This window comes from Andrena cerasifolii, chromosome 6 (genome assembly GCF_050908995.1).
Source record: "Andrena cerasifolii isolate SP2316 chromosome 6, iyAndCera1_principal, whole genome shotgun sequence".
Classification (NCBI taxonomy): domain Eukaryota; kingdom Metazoa; phylum Arthropoda; class Insecta; order Hymenoptera; family Andrenidae; genus Andrena; species Andrena cerasifolii.
The window spans coordinates 7,598,040-7,614,784 of NC_135123.1; the positions used below are offsets into that span (position 1 = coordinate 7,598,040).

General features: G+C 43.6%; 4 protein-coding genes across 16 annotated transcripts; 3 read left to right on the forward strand and 1 right to left on the reverse strand.

The window, feature by feature from the left end:
• Window positions 1-69: 69 nt before the first annotated feature.
• Window positions 70-9,810, forward strand: LOC143370211 (uncharacterized). Of its 4 annotated transcripts, none has more exons than XM_076815001.1 (4): window positions 88-1,051; window positions 3,271-3,367; window positions 3,435-3,680; window positions 9,580-9,810. In XM_076815001.1, the coding sequence occupies exons 1-3, from the start codon at window positions 951-953 to the stop codon at window positions 3,639-3,641; spliced, it is 405 nt and encodes a 134-aa protein (XP_076671116.1). In that variant the 5' UTR covers window positions 88-950; the 3' UTR covers window positions 3,642-3,680; window positions 9,580-9,810. The 4 variants fall into 4 exon arrangements, 2 of the variants coding, with proteins under 2 accessions (XP_076671116.1, XP_076671115.1); XM_076815000.1 differs by lacking the exon at window positions 9,580-9,810 and adding an exon at window positions 3,808-4,103; XR_013085573.1 differs by lacking the exon at window positions 9,580-9,810 and having other exon boundaries at window positions 70-208; window positions 820-1,051; window positions 3,271-4,103.
• Window positions 1,789-2,879, forward strand: Chchd2 (Coiled-coil-helix-coiled-coil-helix domain containing 2). The gene is made up of 3 exons (XM_076814999.1): window positions 1,789-1,959; window positions 2,143-2,537; window positions 2,616-2,879. The coding sequence occupies exons 1-3, from the start codon at window positions 1,919-1,921 to the stop codon at window positions 2,624-2,626; spliced, it is 447 nt and encodes a 148-aa protein (XP_076671114.1). The 5' UTR covers window positions 1,789-1,918; the 3' UTR covers window positions 2,627-2,879.
• Miro (mitochondrial Rho GTPase) lies at window positions 2,713-8,234 on the reverse strand. 7 transcript variants are annotated; one of them, XM_076814987.1, is made up of 14 exons: window positions 7,508-8,234; window positions 7,218-7,423; window positions 7,084-7,134; window positions 6,899-7,000; window positions 6,789-6,830; window positions 6,551-6,716; window positions 6,369-6,489; window positions 6,099-6,291; window positions 5,494-5,772; window positions 5,213-5,425; window positions 4,923-5,119; window positions 4,612-4,650; window positions 4,347-4,418; window positions 2,713-3,971 (listed from the first exon to the last, which is right to left on the reverse strand). In XM_076814987.1, the coding sequence occupies exons 1-14, from the start codon at window positions 7,704-7,706 to the stop codon at window positions 3,845-3,847; spliced, it is 2,007 nt and encodes a 668-aa protein (XP_076671102.1). In that variant the 5' UTR covers window positions 7,707-8,234; the 3' UTR covers window positions 2,713-3,844. The 7 variants fall into 7 exon arrangements, with proteins under 7 accessions (XP_076671102.1, XP_076671103.1, XP_076671104.1 ...); XM_076814988.1 differs by having other exon boundaries at window positions 5,506-5,772; window positions 7,508-8,224; XM_076814989.1 differs by lacking the exon at window positions 4,612-4,650.
• A 1,971-nt stretch (window positions 9,811-11,781) lies between the features above and the next one.
• Hex110 (hexamerin 110) lies at window positions 11,782-16,275 on the forward strand. Of its 4 annotated transcripts, none has more exons than XM_076814284.1 (8): window positions 11,782-11,974; window positions 12,290-12,630; window positions 12,779-13,060; window positions 13,144-13,616; window positions 13,696-14,294; window positions 14,370-14,506; window positions 14,577-14,886; window positions 14,968-16,275. In XM_076814284.1, the coding sequence occupies exons 1-8, from the start codon at window positions 11,908-11,910 to the stop codon at window positions 16,125-16,127; spliced, it is 3,369 nt and encodes a 1,122-aa protein (XP_076670399.1). In that variant the 5' UTR covers window positions 11,782-11,907; the 3' UTR covers window positions 16,128-16,275. The 4 variants fall into 4 exon arrangements, with proteins under 4 accessions (XP_076670399.1, XP_076670400.1, XP_076670401.1 ...); XM_076814285.1 differs by having other exon boundaries at window positions 13,147-13,616; XM_076814286.1 differs by having other exon boundaries at window positions 13,150-13,616.
• The last annotated feature ends 470 nt before the right edge of the window (window positions 16,276-16,745 follow it).

Genomic DNA, 16,745 nt, shown 5'->3' on the forward strand with positions numbered 1-16,745 from the left:
GGAATTATGTACCCTGCGCATACGTATCGATAACAGTGAATGGCTTTTGTTTCGGTCACGCGACAATTGTAATCTCTGGGATACAGATCGCTGTCGATCGAATCGATTCCTTCCGCTTCGAGGATCGGCGACTCGATCGCGACTGCTTAGATAGCAACGTTCGCCCGTTTCTGGATGGTAGGCTAAAAATAGATGGGATGCTCTTATGGTTAGAATGGATTTGATCGATGTGCACGATGGCCTGTGGGTGTTGATTTTAGAAACACCATCGGAAGAAACCCGTGGGAGGTACGAAATTGTTAAGTCACCTCACAAATTAGGAAGACCAGCGATAGAGGTCACTGCAGACTTGATATTCGTATTTCGAACACGGCGCGTGAATTTAATCGTCCACTGGGTCTCGTTGTTCGGCGGCTGCTCATTAAACAACATTTGTAGTCGTTGCTGGATTACCGGGCAATTCACGGGGAATATAAATCACCGTTTGCCGACGCGGCTGATTTAATTACGTCGATATGAGTGGAATGATAATCGCAGAATCTCTCTGCCGATAAAAAGAATAAGCGTGTGATACGGTAGTGTCGGGGGAATATAAATCGTTCTGTCGAATTCTTTTTTATGTCACTTATTGAAAAAACCAGTTAGTAGAATAACACTGTGGCGCCCTCTGTCGTCATTCTTGCGAACCATAATTACTCGGCCGATCATTTCAAACGCGTAGAGGAATGGAAACTATATTGATTTTTTTGCGATGCAAACAAAAGCTGTTTTCAGCGAATTGCAATTTACGTCGCACTTCTTTCTGTAGATACTTGGTAGATACTTCAGGGAGATGTGTATACGCTACGGAAACAACTATGTATTAATATGTAAAAGTAAACTTCCGGTCTTACTTTCTTATTAACATGAGCGTCTACAAAATTTAACAAGTTCGTAAAAATACCATCGCAATGCCCGGGGAAAAGAGAAACAATCAACGAAGGGGAAGACGGAGCTATGTTTCGTCGCCGTTTCGATCAACGTCTTCAACCCCAGCGTCGCAACAAAAACGGTAAATCTACAATTGGAAAAAGTCATCGGTAACCCAAATCGTATGATCTTCACTTTTCGCCGTGCTTCAAAAATAAATAGCTTGCGGTCCTGCGCACGAACAAACGCAGATACGCGTTTTGTTTATGGCAAACATTTTGTGTACATACTTATGGTTATCGTTCGCACTAAAAATACTGTATTAGGAACTGATTAAATATACACTTATTCTGAGGAAAGGTCTATAAACAAAATATCTTACGCGAAATCGTGCAACGATCTTTCAGACATTCGTAATATATAGTTCAGCAATGATGAGTACGAATTTTCTATCTTTAAATAAATAGATTTTCGATGCAGTAGTACACTGTGCTGTATGGTAATAAGGAATTTATAAGTTATATACCAATAATTTAATTTTTTTACGTGCACGTTCATCGGTAATTATAGTCCACTTAAATATTGTATATATTTATCATGCCAGCCAACATCACCTGCACATTGCACAGTGTGAAGTTCACTGATGATGAATAATATCAGAAAGTTTCAACGACAATTCAACGTTTAGCGACAGAATAAGCCGCTGAACGAAATTTTACAACGTCCATCCAATTTCCTACGTTACTTAACCGGAATTCTATCGAATTTCTATTGATTCTCTAACGATCTGAAGTGCGCCACGTTCGAGAGCTAGTTAATTTCCCGTTTTATTTCTGGAAAGTTCACGTGATTCGCTCTGAGTCGGCGTAAACGTTAGCGAACGTTAGGTTGCGTAACCAAGCTGAGTTAGCTGAGAGATCAAAAGTTTAGTCGCAGTCTTAGAAGATACTTACGAGAAGAAGGACGTTTGTTTCAATTACACCAAGTTTAGCGTGCAATATCATTAAACATGCCACGACGAGGACGTGCATCTGCTCCTCCACCAAGGACGTACGTATCCCTTCATTTCTCTACCGCGACAGTACCTCTGATTTCTTAATTATTGCGAACTCCATCAGCGCGCTGCTCGATGCGCAACGTGACGTTCATGTTAATCGAATTACACGTATACCTTGGGTTTTTGCCATAAGCATGTTCGAGAACAGTACGTAAATAATTTACGCTCCGTTTCAGGGTTAGGCGAGCTGCCCCAGCCCCAGCTCCGGCTCCAGTCGCAGCTCATCCTCCAGCACATGTTCCTGCATCGACACCAATGGTTGCTCAACCACAGCAGCCATCCCTCATGGGACAAATGGCTGCTACCGCTGGCGGTGTAGCCATTGGATCTGCTGTCGGACACACCATTGGACATGCTATGACCGGTCTATTCAGCGGCGGCTCCAGCGAAGCTGCTGCCGCGCCCGCTGCAGCTCCTGTGGCCCAAAGTGCTTCTGCACCGGGTTCTGCACCTGCTACTGGCGCTTGTGCATGGGAAATCAAGCAGTTCCTGGAATGCGCTCAGAACCAGTCTGACCTCAGTTTGTGCGAAGGGTTCAACGAAGCCATTCGCCAATGCAAAGCTTCCCACAGTAAGCGAACGCTTTAAACTGTTCCTTTAGGCTGTAAGTGGCGGAGAGGTACACGAAGCTGATCTGCCTTTGTTTCAGATATCATTTAAGAAACTATTCTTGGACAAGTGGATAGTAGCAGGCGCCAAAATAGAAGAAATTTAGGAAATCAACGTTACATGAATTAATTTAATAATTCACACGAGAATTTTTTAGGTTCTACATGCTTATGTCCAAAAAGAAAAGTCGTGTCTACTATTGTCTATTATGTATTACACAATGTTGCGATCTGTTCCTAATTCGAAGTGACATTAGAAACGCCTTTATGTTTAGACAATTTATGAATAAACTAATTTCTATGTACACCCATGTCATTCGTATTTGTTCAACCCTTAAATCGTGAAATTGTCACGGACTAAACGACACTGTAATCATCCAATCACCCAACATAAGATATTCGTAGATATTCTGGTAAATGGCGTTCTTTTATTCGGTATAAATTATATGATGCAATAGCGACGTTCGAATTGAAATTTGTGTTTATGCCAGGGAGCAATTGTTGCTGGTACAATTACTAAACCCAGTGATTCATCGCATTCCATTGATAACCCTAGAGCTAGTACATACCAAGGGCCTTGAATATACAAATAGCAACGTTTACGTTGCGCTCGAAGTGAAACCGATCACTGTAGTTGTAAAAGATTCTTTTTTACCACAGTTTCTTGCACAATTTAAATAGTATATATCTATTTAGGTTCAAGGCGAAAAGCGCGCCAAACAGCAACGGCCAGGCTTCAACGTTCAAAAGCGCTGCTGGTACCGCGGCAGGAGTTGCCGTTGGTTCTGTTCTGGTGAGTGTACAATATTAACGGTTTGTGTTCCATCAACGAATGTCAATCTGATCTTTCGACGTTCAAGGGGCAAGTGATCGGTAGCAAACTCGTAGGGCGCGCGTCATCGGCGAACGCAGAATCCCGTGACTCTGCCGAGATGCAAGAGCTTTGCGTTCCTGAAATACGGGAGTTCTTCGAATGCGCGTCGACAACCGAGAACTTGGACACGTGCAAAGCCTTTCACAATACGTGGATGAAATGTCAGAACAAATACAAACATTGTGAGAATTAGCCGATGCGTCGAATGAAATAATACGGTAGAATGAGAAAGGTAAGCGAGAATGTTAATCTTACCCCGGCTACAAGAGCAGTCAAAGACATGTGAGAAATTAATGATTTAAGAACATAGTTTATTAACTTAACGCGTTTCTCAAATACGACTTTATACTCGACCAAAGGAGGCAGTTAAGTGTGCAAGAAAAGGAGTATGGTAGACTATCTTTTCTCTGTGTTCAAGACGCGCATCACCACGAAGCCGGCGACCGTGGCTACAGCAATTCCCAGACCAGCCTTCCACCAGACGATAGAATCCCCTTGCATCAGTCCAAATTGATTTATATGTCTGAAATGTTAATAGTTATATTTCATAGCGCACACGTAAACATTTACTTAACTTCTCAATCCCACAAGCGCGTGTAAATACACACGTTTGCTTCGCGGTTAATCGAACAATAAACTCGATAATACTATCCTACCACGAGAATAGATTAATATTACAATCTCGATCTCGACACACTTTAATGCACACACACGCACACACACAGTTGTGAGAGAAGGAATCGATTATAGCTTCGAAATACATGTATTACAGAAATACCAAGGCAAGTATCATAGGATCAAACATATGTCATGCTCATGCAAAATACCAGTATTATTTTATATTGTAAGTCGTGAGCACACCGTGAAATGAAAAGAAACTTGTAATATAGACAAAAACCTTGTAAAAGAATTCCACCATTGCGTGGGAGAGGGTTTGTCAAGCAACACGTGGACCATACGCCTGAAACGACTGAAAAGACGTAAGACTTTGTTACGAGTAGCCTCGATCATGCGGCAATCTTTTCATCTGAGCAAATCGCCTAACACATTCGACAGATTGTACAGTTTGCTCTGTAGACGAGCAACGAGGTGGCAAGAGGAAATGTGATTCACGATTTGCTCAAGCTTACAATGTTTACGGTGTTGCAAAAATTCAGACCAACCTGTCTTTGTAAAATAATACCCATGCTCCTTGAAAGCGGCTAAACATGAAATCTCATTATTAGTGTCTAAGAGTCATTCAATTCGACGAATATACTGTGTTTCTTAAAGGCTACGAAAAAATATCAAATAAACATATCCGACAGCATTAGACAAATGCAATGCAACCCTGGATCTATATACGATATCTTTCGCAATGGTTTCAAATAAACATAACTGCTCCGTAAGGATTACGAAAAATCTTTCGAGCACTGCCATACTCGTACGAAATGTATACTTAACGATAATAAATAGTCGGGTGAATGGAACTTACGGGAAAGCTGCCATTGTCGCTAGTTTCACGAAGATTTCGCGCCGCACGGTACGAGAAATGCTGTAAGGTTGTGGTGGCATCAGTTTGTACTTATTGCAAAAACTTACTGGCTGTAGCAAATATTCTTGCTTCACTTCCGACAGATCGCTCTTATTTGCTACTATAAGAACAGGAATCTTACTATCCGCAAAGTATTTCTGGAAAAAGAAACGGGGGGATATCGATTCCATTGTAAAGCCATAGCGGATGTTTCGTATGCATTTGTTTGAAGTGACCAAGGGGATGCTTACAATGTAAATTCGTGCGATATATTCAAACGACTTAGGATTACTGGCATCATATACAAGAGCTGCCGCGTCACACTGAATCTGCGCTGGAGTTAGAGCATCCTGAACATTATGTATGTTTATGTCCCGCAGGATTATTGTCTTCTCTTGACCGTACACATGCACCGTGTTCACAGTTACGTGTGAATTCGCTGGGACCACTTCGTCGGTTAATTTCTGCAATTGTAGCGGGTGTTACCAAAATATTGTCAGATTTACATTGCAATATGTATTTATGCACGTACACATGCATATACCTCGAGTTTCGGATCAACGAACGTTCTACATAGCGTTGTTTTCCCGCTACTCTTTGGGCCAATTACGTGACAACTATAAACATTCCTGTTTGATTGCTTTTTTGCCAAGTCCAATTTTTTCTCGCGCGTGACTAGGATTGCGTTTGTTTGGCATTCGTTATTATACATGTTGTAACCTAGATATGCCATGTACTCTAACGTTTTTCGTACATTATTGAGAGTTAATAGCGCCCATTGACACATGTACCCTTGAAATGTGATCCAACCCTGTTGAAAAAGTAACAATACAGACCAGGGTTGACTAACTGGTGGCTCGCGAGCCACCGGGGGCACCTCCGCCTTGCTGCCACGCTGAACGGCCTCCTCCATACCTCCCAGACTCTGACGATCGCAGTCAAAAAGAGAAGGAAAGAAGGAGGAATCGACTGCGATCGTCAGAGTCTGATCGGAATGGAGAGGGGCCGTTCAGCGTGGCAGCAAAGGCGGAGGTGCCTCCGGTGGCTCGCGAGCCACCAGCTTGTCAACCCTGATATAGACGAATCAGAGGGCATAATGAATTAACAGTTTTGATAATTAAATGAGAAGAACCAAACCTTCTCATTAGTTGGTACAGTGTACTTATATTCATCGCTCCAGGGTGGAGACAAGCACCTCGAGAACAACGATTCCAATTCTGAGGGCGAAAGAGCACCATCCCGATCTCGGTCATGTTGCATAAATAACAGTGTTAAAAATTCTTGTCCCTTATGAGATAATTCAGTTGTGCAACCAGTAGGCACCTTCAATCTATTCAACGCAGGGAAAACTCATTAAATACGAATGAAACAAGCGTCGTAAATGCTGCGCGTTAATTGCATACTAACTGTGGAAGTATGTATTCTTTGGACATTTGTAACTCATTGTCGTAGCCAAATTTTCTCAACACGGCCCAAGTAGTTTCATTTCTTCCCCGTTGTATGAATAGACACTGAAGATACATAAAGCCTACAAATAACAAAAGACGTTTTCGTATATTGATTTTTGCAAATTGTAACGTGCAGTATACCTTTCATGGTAACACATCCATTGCAAACCCCGTCTTGAATATTTTTCGACAATACAGCCTTGACATCCTCCAACACCTGCGGCTGCAACGGAGTGTTGAAGCACCATTGCTGAAATGCATTTAGCTCCATATCGTTTAGCAAACCGTCATTATCCAAATCGCATATCTAAAATACGAAGAAACTTGTATTATACACGCCTGGCAAACGAAACGTTCGAGCTCCGGTATCTCGACTTACTTTAAAAATTCTCTGTAGCGCAATTTTACATTCCTCTGTAAGCTAAACATTGGATCACATTAGTAAGTCCAGATTCTAACAAATCATACGCGCTTTGAATTGAATTTTACCTCTTGAGCATCATAATTGTATAACGGTGTAGTGGGATGTAAAACAGCTTTTTGTGCATAGTAAAATGTTTCGGAAACATTTTGCAATGTTTTGGCAGAACACTGAAACAGAGTAGGTCGAAATCAGTCTCGGATCAATGGTAATGGTTTCAATATGTAGCGGCGCGATCGCAGCTTATCATTACCTCGATACAACTTTCGATTTCAGTGAATTCCTTCATTATAGGGTACACAGCCTACAACCAAAAACAACATTATGCTCCATTACGTAATTTAAATAAAACATTCTTAAACATCATCCAGAATATAATCCAGAAACCTCGATAGTAGAATAGTCTACAAGGTCGATCTTGTTCCCCACAAGTACCACTGGACAGCGATTATTAGACGCGCATCTCCTGATCAGCGGTAGCCAATAAGTAGCTGCTCTGTCCAACGTATCCTCATCCACCACAGAATATACAACGCAAATTACGTGCGCTTTTTGAATCTCATCGGCCAACTGATCCTCCGTTTGTTCAGCAGCTGCAAGGCAAAGGTTGTTACAAAAGGTCACGGCGGTGAGTCGTGCTTAGAGGAACAGCGACTGAATGCTTCGTTCGCACGCACCTGAATAATCAACGATGTGCGTGGGCACCTGCTCGGGCGTAACGTCCGCGGGTATAGTGATCTCTTCGGCTTTAAAGGGAACATCTTCCGCGTACTCCTCGCTGACTAGCGACAGTATCAGAGAAGTCTTGCCGACTCCGCGGTCGCCGATCAACAGAATTCTAACGCTGCGCCTGGGCGCGACTGGACGTTGCACCATAGTGACTCGACGAAAACCCTTACCAAGCGTAACAGCGGCGTTCACCGCCTAATTCCTCGAGGGCATTTTCGATCCTTCCTAACGGGAACTTCCGTGCTCTCACCCTAACCTATAAGCTCGCACCTTACCACCGCAACAGCATCCAAAACGTCACTTCTCGGCAATTTCTCGATTCCTCACGCCGACATCTTATCAGATGATTAGAATCTACGATCGGTAGCCACGATACGGCCCTCTCGGCCGTGTACGCGGAGAAACGCGTTGCTTCACCCGCTGCGATTGAACTTGCGCTTCGAGGGTGGGCTTTTCAAGGTTACGTTCAGTACCTCGAATGACAGTGTACACATGTAAAACGTACATACGCGCAGAAGGGAGTACGTGTGGGCATAAGGGACGATGAAACGAACAGAATACTCGGGTCCACGCACAGAACCGCCGGCACTGTTAACTTACGAATTAACAGTTTGGTAAAACGAGCAATTCGAATGTTAATGGGGAATGGAAAATCGGCCTATTCCAGTCTATTCGTGGAATAAATATTATGAATCCGTAGCGCCCGCATTGGCCCGCATTTAAATCGCATGCTGTGATGGATGTGTATGAAGCCTGAAGCCTCGTAGAAATCGATAGCGCTCAAATATTTCGGCGTTTGGGATTGACCTTTGGACATTTTTCTCAACGACCAGCACCGATTTATCTTCGAATCTCTGCAGATTGGCTTCTGCTTGTATTGCAATGCGATATTTGATCTTAATCGATGTTATTAGAGCGTGTATTTTAAGGAATAGTCAATTCTGTAACCATTACTGAAGTTTGAACGTGTATATAGAGTTGGAAAGACGAAACATTTTCAAGTGTTTCATTTTTAACCGACTTCAAAAAGGAGGAGGTTATAGATTTGAACCGTATCAATTTTTTTTTATATATTGACCGATTTTGATAATCTTTTTTTTATTCGAAAGAGGGCGATGCCCCGGTGGTTCCATCCTACACTGATCATCAATATCGGCCCAATATTTGCCAGTTCTGGTTAATAATAAAGACTATTGTCACCTAATTATTATTATTTACGTTAAAAATAAAAAAAAATAAAATCGACTTGAAAAAAATAAAATTGTACTAAAAAGTAAAAAATAATTTTTTCCCTTATATAATCTACGACTCTTATATTTTTTAAGTCGCCGCTTCATCGTTTGCACTGCGTAAATCTGGCGCCGCCTTAAAATATACGAGGGTCGTAGATTAAATAAGGGAATAAATTATTTTTTACTTTTCAGTGCAATTTAATTTTTTTGAAGTCGATTTTAATTTTTTTTTTTTCAAATTTTTAAATCTGCCGAAAGCATATTCCAATACTATCTCTTCTTCGCTCGGTTTTATCGTTCTAACATAATAAAATAAGCAGCACGGGTAGACGGTAAAACAAGTACAAAACATAAGTACGACTGATTGCGTCCATTATCTCGGGCGAAAGAACATTCTTACTGTTCTATTTGTTTTTCCGTATTGGCATGTGTAATTACTTGTACTATTAGTATGCCTGATTAACTAAGGAAGCGGGCATTAATGAAACAATTAATGGGTCGTTAATTCGCGGTGTAATTAAATAATTTTAACAAACGCACCGAAGCTGACGCGTGCGACCACCCGTTCGCGTCAAATAGGGAAAATTCAATTCTTCCGGCGTCTGTGAAGTGGTGCAAAGTTAGAGTAGATAATAGAGTTATGATATACGCGCGACTATTGTTGCTAATTAGCACAGCTTTGTGCAATTAGCGATAATAAGAGAATAACGTTCTGTTTTGCAACAAGAAGAGATGGAAGTGAATCTTTATTATCTCCCGGCTTGTTTGTTTCATTGGACAGTTTACAGATTGGTATATTCCGGATTGCGCTTTCTTCCTAACCCCCCAGGAATATAAAAATACAGACAGACCACTTAGGAAATAAACAAACTGATAACCTTTATGCATATAGTCACCTGAGGGTTCAAAACTCATTATCATGCCGCATTATCCCGCGCTCGAAGACATTGATGACCTACAACATTTTATTTCTCGGCAACAGTATTGAAAATCTTCAAAGCGGATTGCGAAATATTGTTAAACGAAGTTGCACACTTTCTAATAAAACCATTGTGCTAAACTAACGCTGCCTATTATTTACATATACCCTTCAACCCTTACTTATTACGCACTTCAATCATTAAGGGAGGAACCTGGTGTAATCGGCGGAAATCAAGGCTCTGTTTGCGAATTTTTTGTAAGGAAACTATACGTGCAATCATTACAGAACTTTCAGGCTACACGAGTATGTATTTCAAGAAGCGAAGAAATAATTTTTTATAAAAAAAATTAACGCGGTAATTTCAAATGGAGCAAGTGTTTCCGAGCGGCTCCGGGGTGGAAGTTGTTCAACTGCGTGCAGGTCTAGTGTCACTTGTAATGCCCTGAAACCAAAAAACCAAATAGTTTCTCTCGAAATTTTTACTGGACGTGCAGAATTCCTTCCCCTACAGAGTGGAACTCCCGCGTCAGCATTGGATGTTTGTAAAACATTTTATAACTAATTGAAGACGATTTTCTTCCTTAAAAGTGTGGGGAAAAATTGGTTCGCGCGTAACTCCCACAATTTTTCTTCAAATTCATCGGCAAAGTTCCACTCTGCAGGTTTGGTGTATAAAGTACTCACCCCAAAGCATTTTGCTTTCAGATGATTAGCTCACCTGAATCGATGTACACCACCTGCAGCGGCGCGCCGTGCAGGGCTATCTTCAACGATTAATAACTTCGACAATTTTATACATTCCGACGATTTTTTTTGTTGCAATTACTCGCAAACGTGCCCACAATAGATTGTGGAAAGTAAAGACTGTAACGATTATTTGGTATCAAAGTAATTTAGCGTCAAAGAAACTAACGATTTTACGTATCCAATAGAGCACTACCCCCTCAATGAAATGTATTATCTTGGTACATAGTCCAATGTAGAAATGATTAAACGCTAATTTAGATTACACCTCTAAGTTCTCTGTAATAGAACTTAGATGACTTAAGGGGAGGTTCCGGTCTAAAAATCGATTTTTGTTTCATTTCATTTTTCGAATGTTCAACCTATTAGGAATGCGCGTTTCAAAGGGGTTGTTGGAATTCGTAAAATTCCCGAAGTTATAGGCGTTTGAGTAGCGACTAATGCATGGGTAACAACCGGCCACTCGGTACTCGCGTAAAACTTTAAACGCGTTTCTCTCGAAACAGTGTTCTCAAAATCGGCAGGACCTGTATCTCCAAAAGTTATTATCCGATTCGACTGAACCGTCTTTTATTTTGGAGAATACACTTCTGGCTAGCGGGGAAACCAAAAGAAAAATACAAAGATTGAAAATTTATAATTTTTAAAAGCGTCGAAATGACGGGAAATATAGGGAAAGGGTGATTTCAAACTTCAGGTGTCATCATTTTCTAAAAAAGTGTCATTTTTGTAATTTTTCTGGTTCACCCCCTAGCCAGAAGTATATTCTCCAAAATGGAAAAAGGTTCAGTCGAATCGGATAATAACTTTTGGAGACACAGTTCCCACCGATTTGGATGAATTTTTCGACGCCTCGACTTTAACGATTTAATTATAAGAAAAAATGTATTTCTATAACTTAAGACATCCTTAATACAATGCAAAAACCCCCATTAAATTATATGCGGTAGTTTTCTTTTAATTAATTCCTAAAGATCACCTACTTTTTTGGACTCTAGACCGGAACCTCCCCTTAAGCTTTCTAAGGTAGCTATTACAGCTGATCGACACTAATAATCTGAACCTTTTCTTCGCCACGAAATTGCTTCAGGTTTTATGAGAAATAAGAACTGAAACTCCTGATAAATTGAAAGGAAATGGCAATAGACTAATGATACGGGGAGTAACAGTTAGCTGTAGTGTTTGAAATAATGTAATCAGGCACGTACCACCGAATTCCTAATGCAACATCCTGATGCACTATCTGGTTGATGATGGTACATGTCATTGGTTAACCTTCGATCGGATACGTCGAATACATTCGAAATAGGAAGGGATATCGCGCGAAGACTGCGAAATCTTGAGGGAGGTGGGTCGGCAGGTCGCCGATAGCCCGCCTTCTTCGATAGGATTCGGGTATAAAAGACTGGACTAACAGGCAGTCTGCATCGCATCATACCATTGAATCACAATGAGGTGCTTATTTGTCCTGTTGGCCCTGGTGGCTCTAGGAGCTTGCAGCGGTGGCAGACAAGCTGGTAAGTGTATACTTGTAATTTCTAACATTCGAACTTTAAAGCAGCTTTGAGCTTTCCACAAAGATACAATGAAAGTAATTCGCCATCCTTCACTTTACTTGTCTCTCGGAGTTCAAAGAACGACGGTTTTATACGCACGAAAGGAAGTAATTTATAGCAATTTATGCCTCGAGTCTTCATAAATGAATTGCCTGTAGTTTACTCTGTGTATTTCTGGTAATAGCTTAATGTAGTCAGAGGTAGTCGATCCAACTTAAATTTCGTCTCTCCGCTGTCGCTTCTTAGCGTGTAAAGAAAATTCTTTGCTCGTTCCAGCTGACCAGCAATTGCTGAACAAGCAGCAAGATGTCATGCAACTCCTGCAGAAGATCACAGCGGGTATTCCGAACCAGCAACTTCAGACCCTTGGTGCCTCCTACGACATTGAAAGCAACTCTCACCTCTACAACAACCCCATCATTGTTAAATACTATGCTGGTGCTGTGAAAGCCGGTTTGGTTCAGCCGAAGGGTACAGTCTTCAGCAGCACTGTCACCCAGCTGCGCAAAGAAGTGTCCCTTCTGTACAGGATCTTGGCGGGCGCGCAGGACTACCAGACGTTCTTGAAGACCGCTGCATGGGCTCGTGTTAATGTCAACGAAGGACAATACATCAAGGTACTAGATCGATATATACTACTCTGTATTCTGCGTCGCAAGCAACTTCTCCATAGGCAATACACTTATATACGTGCACCTGCTTTGCTGGTACCTTCGAAGCTCTAACACAAAAGCTACTAAACTTTTCTTCTATTTAAATCAATAGGCTTTGATCAGTGCTATCCTGACTCGTCAAGACACCCAGGGTATCATCCTCCCACCATCCTACGAAATCTTGCCTCAATTACACTTGGACTCGAGAATCATCCAGGAAGCTCAACAGGCTAGTATCCAAGCAGTCCAGCAGGGCATCCAGCACGTCCTGATCCCTGTCAACTACTCTTCGCTCTTAGCTCAAGACGAACAGCAGCTTTCTTACTTCACGCAAGACGTTGGCCTCGCTAACTACTATGGATACCTGAACCTTGTCAAAGACATTGAAAGCGCAGTAAGTAAACGAGGAATAACAGGATGTTTGTTTATAATACTTTACAGGTACAGCTGAATTAATATTCTCAATACTTGCTACAGCAGCAGCAACAGCAGCAGCAACAGCAGCCCTTGACACAGCAACAATACCAGCAACAAATCGTTGGAAAATACCTGCAACAAATAGGACAGGAACAGCAGAACATCAATGGCCACGGAGCGAAATACTTGTACCTCCATCAGCAACTTCTGGCTCACTACGAACTCAACCGTCTTTCGAACGGACTTGGCCCCATCCAGAAGATTGACTACAACAGCGTGAACGCTCCATTCCAGCCACATCTCCGCAACCTCAATGGACTCGAATTCCCCGCCCGCCCTGAGAACCTTCAGCTCCAGCCACAGAAGAACGATCTCATCCAGCACGTTCAGAAGCTGGAGCAAAGACTGATGGAAGCTGTCGAGTCCGGCCACGTCATCACTCCCCAAGGCATCTTCCTCTCTCTGTACCAACCCCAAGGTGTAAGCATTCTCGGTGACCTGATCGAAGGATGTGGCCAGAGCGTCAACCCAAGGTTTGCATTCTTTGAAGAGCGCGTTAGCGAACGACTATGTTCTATGAATATACTTAACTCATCTGTTACTTCCGAATAGATACTACGGAAGTCTCGAGGCCGCGGCACGCAAGCTTCTCGGCAATGCCCCCGAACCGCAGAACATTTGGGACTACACACCATCGGCTCTCGAGCTTGGTCAAACTGCTGTTCGCGACCCAGCCTTCTACCAGCTCTACAAGAAAATCATAAACCTTTACCAGAAATACCAGAAATCGTTGCCCGCTTACCAGTCCAACGACCTCATCCTCCCCGGCGTTTCTATCCAGAACGTTGACGTTAGCCAGCTTGTCACCCTCTTCACCGACTTCTTCATCGACCTTGACGCGGTTGCTGTCCCGCTCGGCCAGTACCAGCAACAGCAACCGATCCAACAGCAGCAGCAACAGCAGCAACAGCAGCAACAGCAGCAACAACAGCAACAAGTGCAACAGCAGGTTCAACAACAGATCAAGGCTCACCTGAAGAGATTGGACCACAAACCCTTCCAGTACCAGATCTCCGTTCACAGCGAGCAAAGCGTGCCGAATGCAGTTGTCCGTGTATTCCTTGGACCGAAACACGACTACCAGGGCCGTCCCATCAGCATCTCTCACAACAAGCAACTCTTCGTCGAGCTCGACCAGTTTGTGCAAACCTGTAAGTGCTAACGCGTCCCCTGAATGTGAATGACGCGCGGACTTGTTTCTAACGCTCTGTTCATCTCGTTTACAGTGCCCCAGGGCTCGTCCGTCATCATCAGAAACTCCCAGCAGGCCCCAGCTCAAAGCCACGACTATCCCAGCGCTCAGCAAATTCAACAGGGTGTTAATAGAGCTATCCGATCCCAGGAACCCTTCTACATCACCGAGGTCAGTGAATTCTCCAATTTAAGTCCCCCTCCCGGAATCGCAGCGACGTAACAAAGCTATATCCTTACAGCCGCAACAGATCTTCAGCTTCCCCGCCAGATTGGCTCTTCCCAAAGGTCAACCCCAGGGTTACCCACTTCAGTTGCTCGTCGTGATCTCCGGATCAGGCCCGCTTAACGTGCCATCAGGCCCAGTGATCCCAGAAGAGAACTTGGCCTTCCAGAGCCAGGAGTTCCAGATCATCAACCCCGAACAATACGAGCAGCTGGAGCAACAGCAGCAGCAGCAACAGCAGCAAGGCCAGAGCCAGGTGTCCGGCATCCAACCGAACGTGGAAGTCCTCCCCGAAAACTGGGTTCCAGTGCAACAGCAGATCCAAGGTGCTCTACCAAAGACGACGAGGCGGAGGCGTTCGTTGAACAAGGCTACTACTCACCGTATACGTCATTTCTTCTTTGCAGCCGTGAGGAACCACTATGCTAATGTCTACACTAAGAACCACGGACAGTACCCGCACTCGCAAATTCAGAACCCAGTCGGCCAGGAACAGGGCATGAGCTACACCATTCAAGGAGTCGGTGTACAACCCCAGAGGCAACAATCCCTGCAAGTGATACAAGGACAACCGATCCAGCAAATCCACCCGCGAGTACAACTGGAAGTTCAACCCATCCAAATGTCCCGCGGACAGCAGGCTAAATGGCAGCCGATGTCTAACCTGCAGCCAGGTCTGCAAGGTCTCTGGGCAGGGCAGCAAGGCATGCAAGGAGGTCAAGGTGTACAACAGGGCATGCAAGGCGGTCAGGGTGTACAACAGGGTGCGCAAGGCGTGCAACAGGGAGCTCAGGGTCTCCAGCAGGGAGCTCAAGGCCTGCAACAGGGAGCTCAAGGTCTGCAACAGGGAGCTCAGGGTCTGCAACAGGGAGCTCAAGGTCTGCAACAGGGACCTCAAGGTCTACAAGGTCTGCAAGGCGTACAGCAAGGTCTGCAAGGTGTACAGCAAGGTCTGCAAGGTGTACAGCAAGGTGTACAGCAGGGTGTGCAGCAAGGTGCGCAAGGTGTACAGCAAGATGTGCTAGGTCTGCTTGGTCAACGAGTACAAGGCGCGCAGCAGGGTATGCAACAAACAGGACAGCAACTTTCACAAGGTCTCCAAGGTGTGATCCAAGGAGTGTCTGGCGCTCAGCAAGTACCTCAAGCCATCCAAGGTGAGGCCGTACAAGGTCTGCAGGGTGTACAGTCATTGAACATCCCGTACAGCATGCAACAAGTAGGACAAGGAATCGGCGCAGGTCAACAATGGCAAGGAATTCAGGTCCCAGGCTCTCTCCTCAGCCAGGGCATTTTCGTCGACCAAGTCGCCAGTGGACAGCTCCACAATGGTGGTTTCCAGGGCATCTACGCTCAGTCACAGACGGTCCAGGACCCATCCGTTAGCGAATACTACCAGAAACAGCAAGTCTCCCAGAAGATCGGCGGCGCAATCTCCCTCGACGGCAAACCCCTCGGCTTCCCCTTGGACAGACCCCTGTCCCCGGGAGCCCTCAGCGTCCCCAACATCTTCGTAAAGGATGTCCTCGTCTTCCACGAGGGACAGCCCAGCAACGAAATAATCCAATAAACTTCATACGGCGAATCGTGCGCGGCTTCGTCAGAAGCCGTATGCAACGTTGTAATATTAATGCAAAGTAAAAGAAAAAAAGATTTCTTCGATATATCTCATTTGTAATGAATAAATTGCTATAAACAGCAGGTGTTTATTATAAGAACTTGTCTTCTCGATATACACCCCGCACATCTCGCCCGCTTAGTGCTCACCCCGTTCGGATTGACTGCCAAGGGAAGATCCCCAACCCGGAAATTCAAAAAATTAGGAAACATTCGGGATATATTACGCAATCTCTTTTGCTGCCAAATTCACTCTCAGGGGTGAAACTGACCCCCTGAAAATCCGGCTATTTTCCGATTTTCTGCTGTAACTTGGGAACTATAAGGGATAGAAAAAAGGTGTTCAGAGAAAAGTTACTTCTTTTAATTAGGACTATTATTTGGTAACTTACAGTTCTTATAGCTCGCGAGTTATAAGAAACTTAGCTTGATTTTCAGGGGTTAATTTCACTCCCTAGAGGTGCAAATCCAAAGACAAAAATATCGTGTTTCATATCATATGCGACTTTAATCTCACGAGACATTAATTTCACTATTTTAATTTTTTTAAACTATTTTTCTTTATAGTTTC

Excerpts from the sequence above, each read along its gene's own strand:
- LOC143370211 (XM_076815001.1), top strand. The coding sequence starts at position 951 with ATGCCCGGGGAAAAGAGAAACAATCAACGAAGGGGAAGACGGAGCTAT. Across the intron at positions 1,052-3,270 it reads CCAGCGTCGCAACAAAAACG|GTTCAAGGCGAAAAGCGCGC; the intron begins GTAAATCTACAA and ends ATATCTATTTAG. Across the intron at positions 3,368-3,434 it reads TTGCCGTTGGTTCTGTTCTG|GGGCAAGTGATCGGTAGCAA; the intron begins GTGAGTGTACAA and ends TCGACGTTCAAG.
- Chchd2 (XM_076814999.1), top strand. The coding sequence starts at position 1,919 with ATGCCACGACGAGGACGTGCATCTGCTCCTCCACCAAGGAC. Across the intron at positions 1,960-2,142 it reads TCTGCTCCTCCACCAAGGAC|GGTTAGGCGAGCTGCCCCAG; the intron begins GTACGTATCCCT and ends GCTCCGTTTCAG.
- Miro (XM_076814987.1), bottom strand. The coding sequence starts at position 7,706 with ATGGTGCAACGTCCAGTCGCGCCCAGGCGCAGCGTTAGAATTCTGTTG. Across the intron at positions 6,717-6,788 it reads CGCTACAGAGAATTTTTAAA|ATATGCGATTTGGATAATGA; the intron begins GTAAGTCGAGAT and ends TTCGTATTTTAG. Across the intron at positions 3,972-4,346 it reads TGGTGGAATTCTTTTACAAG|ACATATAAATCAATTTGGAC; the intron begins GTTTTTGTCTAT and ends TTAACATTTCAG.
- Hex110 (XM_076814284.1), top strand. The coding sequence starts at position 11,908 with ATGAGGTGCTTATTTGTCCTGTTGGCCCTGGTGGCTCTAGGAGCTTGC. Across the intron at positions 12,631-12,778 it reads ACGAAGGACAATACATCAAG|GCTTTGATCAGTGCTATCCT; the intron begins GTACTAGATCGA and ends TTAAATCAATAG. Across the intron at positions 14,507-14,576 it reads AACCCTTCTACATCACCGAG|CCGCAACAGATCTTCAGCTT; the intron begins GTCAGTGAATTC and ends ATATCCTTACAG.